The sequence below is a fragment of the Balaenoptera borealis genome (genome assembly GCF_965194805.1).
Source record: "Balaenoptera borealis genome assembly, chromosome: 2".
In the NCBI taxonomy this organism is placed as follows: Eukaryota; Metazoa; Chordata; class Mammalia; order Artiodactyla; family Balaenopteridae; genus Balaenoptera; species Balaenoptera borealis.
The window spans coordinates 177,175,507-177,178,606 of record NC_138867.1 but is presented as its reverse complement, the minus strand read 5'-3'; the positions used below and the strand labels follow the sequence as shown (position 1 = coordinate 177,178,606).

Here is a 3,100-nt window from a genome sequence, read left to right as displayed (position 1 = left end):
TTCAGCCTTTGCAACTATTTTTTTTTATTGACTATTTGGCAGTGACAGAAGGATGTCTGATCCAGGGGAGGGCTTTCCCTCCCTGTCCCCCAATGCCTGGAACTCAGGCTGGGCGAGCCCGGCCAAGGGGCCTGGCACTCTGGCCGGAACACGTGTCCATATTTCTTTCATGTATGTGGGCATCCTTGTCACAAAGGCCATGTGGCACCACAGTTTCTCATCTGTCCTTCTCCTTCCTGCTCTGCCGTAGCACCACCGGCCCTTGAGAAAGCCTGCCCATGGGCAGGGGGTCCCAGCGGGGCCCACTCACCCACCAGCAGGGAGGCGCCCCTAACTCAGGCCCCAGCGTGGAGCCCCCGTCGGTGCTGGTGCTCAGACCTGGCTTGCCTTGGCAACTTGGTCTTGAAGAGGGACTTGCCCGAGGCCTCGATGTAAGTGACGCTCATCTCTTTGGGGCTGATCTCAACGTAGGCGAAGCCACCCAGTGAGTTCTCGGCCCCGTAGTGGAAGCGCAGGTAGCCGTTGGGGACCTTGCGCAGGTGCTTCTTTGAGGGGTCCATGAAGTTCCCGGCCCCGCTCAGCACGAAGCCCACGCCATTCTCATCCTGAAGGTACTGTGGACAGAGGAAGCAGGGTCACTGGAGCCCCCAGCCCCTCAGTGAGGTTGACCATGGGCTTGGTGTCTACCTGTCTTGAGTCCAGGGTCAGGCCTGTGATGGACCACAGAGTCACCTTGAACAGGGGACATACCCCACCCCCTCTTGTCCTGGGCCTCAGTTTTCCCACCTGTGAGAGTGTATTGATCTGAGCAACCAATAGTCAACTGGGACCCGTGAGACGGCTTTTAGGGAACTTTGGGCTGTTTTCTGGTGAGCGAGCATAGAGTTTGAGAGAGAGTGACATGCAGGGGGCTCCCAAACAGGAGGAGGACCCCAATATGCCATGTGGCACAGTGGCTGGGCTGGGGACCCCTTACCAGGCTCTCGCCCCACCCTCAGTTCCCTCACCTGCAGGTTGTGATCGTGGCCACACAGGTAGGCGGTGACCTTGTGCGTGGTCAGCAGCGGCAGCAGTTGCTTGACCAGGCAGTGGGTGGGCCCGTGCTCGGCGATGGACCACACGGGGTAGTGGCCGGCCACCAGCACGTAGTCCTCCTTGGCCGCCGCCAGCTGCTTCTTGATCCAGGCCAGCTGCGTGCGGGCCATCGCCAGGTTGCGGGGCCTCTCGGGCTGCTGGCTGGCAAAGTCGTCTGAGTTGCCACACAGTGTCACTGTGTCCAGCATGAAGATGGCCACGGACACGTTGGACCGTGGGATCTTGAAGCGCAGGCGGTAGTAAGGGCTGGGGAAGTTCCTGTGGATGGGATGGAGGTGGTGGGCGCCCGTCTTGGGCAGAGAAGCCCCAGGCTCAGCTCTGGCTGATGGATCTCTTTGCCCACCTGAGCAAGGCTGGCGGAGGGATAGAAGGAGGGGCAGACTCACCAGCGCTTGGAGATCCTGGAGTAGGCTATCTGTGCCGAGACGTTCCCCAGATGGTCGTGGTTGCCAGCCAGCACGTACCAGGGCACGTTGCGGAGTGAGGAGGCAGAGAACACGTCCTCAAAGGTCTCCTGCAGCAGACAGAGAAGGGAGCCCCGCCCCCCCAGGTTCAAGCAGCCATCGGATGCTCCCACCAAGTCAGGCGCTATGTACAAGGGAGATAATGAGTGTGCTAGGTGTCTACAAGTGTCAGCTTCCCTCTGCCCTCTCCAGAGTCAAAAGGTCGAGTGGCTTCTCCACGCTTCCCCCCGCCTCCACACCTACTCCAGTGGCGCACACCTGGAACCTCTTGTCGTTGGCATCTTGCACGCCAGTGAAGTAGAAATTGTCCCCCAGGGACAGGATGAAGTCTGCGCCCAGGATCTGCACGGTCCTGGCAATCTCCTTGGCATTGGCCATTTCCCGGGCTGTGTAGAACGGGGCATTGGGGACCCCTCCCCAGTCACCCACGGCAACAAAGCGCAGGACAGGGGCCGGGGCGGTGCGGGTGTTGGTACTGATGCCGGCCGCCCAGGGGAGCACCAGGGGGAGCACCAGCGAGGCTTGCAGGACGAGCAGCACCGTCCACGTGTCCATCTGGGAGGGGAGAGACAAGCGTCCGGGGCATGGGCCGCATGCCCCCCCGACCCCGCCCCGAGATCCCCACTTGCCCTGTTCTGAGAAAGGAGGAGACGGCTCCCTGCAGGGGTGGCCTGGCTCCCTATTTCCCGGGACTTGAGCGCAAGAGCTGCCTGGGAGGGTCGGGGGGCGAGCAGGGTCCAGCCAGTGGGGCGGGGAAGGGCCGGTATGCGGGGCCCAGCACTCACCCTGGGGGGAGGCACAAGCCAGTCGGCTGGGGGCTCAGAGAGGCAGGTGAGCTCCAGAGCAGAACTGGCCGGCACTGAGCCTTTATTCCCTGGGGGCGGAAATGGATCATTAGAGAGGATGATGCAGTTTCTCCGCCAACTGTTCCAGAAGCCCTCCCCTTGGGTCATGTGAGCCTTGGAGTTAGTTCCCCGGAGGCCCGACACGGGATTCGAGGCGGGGTGGGGGGGGGGGGTGGTCTGGCCTATGAGTGCAGCCGCGCCTGCCCCACAGGCTCTGCGTCTGCCCACGGGAGCGCGTCTGTGTCGTGGGCCTCGTGTGTGCTGTGTGCGCAGCTCTATCTGTGCGCCCCAGCCAGGCACCTCCCGTGTGTGTGTGTCCGTGTCCTCCGCGGACGTGTTTGTCTGCCAGTGCCTGGGTGTGTCTGAGCTGTTTTCTGCGTGTAGCCAAGCGTGCCTGCCTCGGTCACATGTCTGCTGTGTGCCTGGCAGTCCCATGTCCCCGTGGCTGTGGACACTGAGCTGGCAAGGCCTGTGTGGCAAGCCTGTGACGCGCGCCTGCGTCCTCAAGTGGAACTGTGTGTGTGGGACGAGGACTTGTGTGTCCCTGTCTTGTGCCCGAGCCGAGTTGTGTGTCTATGTGTTGTGTCTCTCAGCTGAGTTGTAGGTCCGGTGTGTGAGGTGTGTTTGACAACATCTGCGCGCGAGTCCCAGGGTCACCCCCCCTCCCCCAAACAGCAGGGGCTCCCTTTTCCAGGA

At 62.1% G+C, this 3,100-nt stretch overlaps 1 protein-coding gene across 1 annotated transcript; it reads right to left on the bottom strand.

The window, feature by feature from the left end:
* On the bottom strand, positions 1–2,427 carry ACP5 (acid phosphatase 5, tartrate resistant). Its single transcript, XM_082380585.1, has 5 exons — positions 2,345–2,427; positions 1,818–2,114; positions 1,482–1,609; positions 1,008–1,353; positions 1–614 (listed from the first exon to the last, which is right to left on the bottom strand). Exons 2-5 carry the CDS (start codon positions 2,112–2,114, stop codon positions 336–338), a joined length of 1,050 nt encoding a protein of 349 aa, XP_082236711.1. The 5' UTR covers positions 2,345–2,427; the 3' UTR covers positions 1–335.
* Positions 2,428–3,100: the final 673 nt, after the last annotated feature.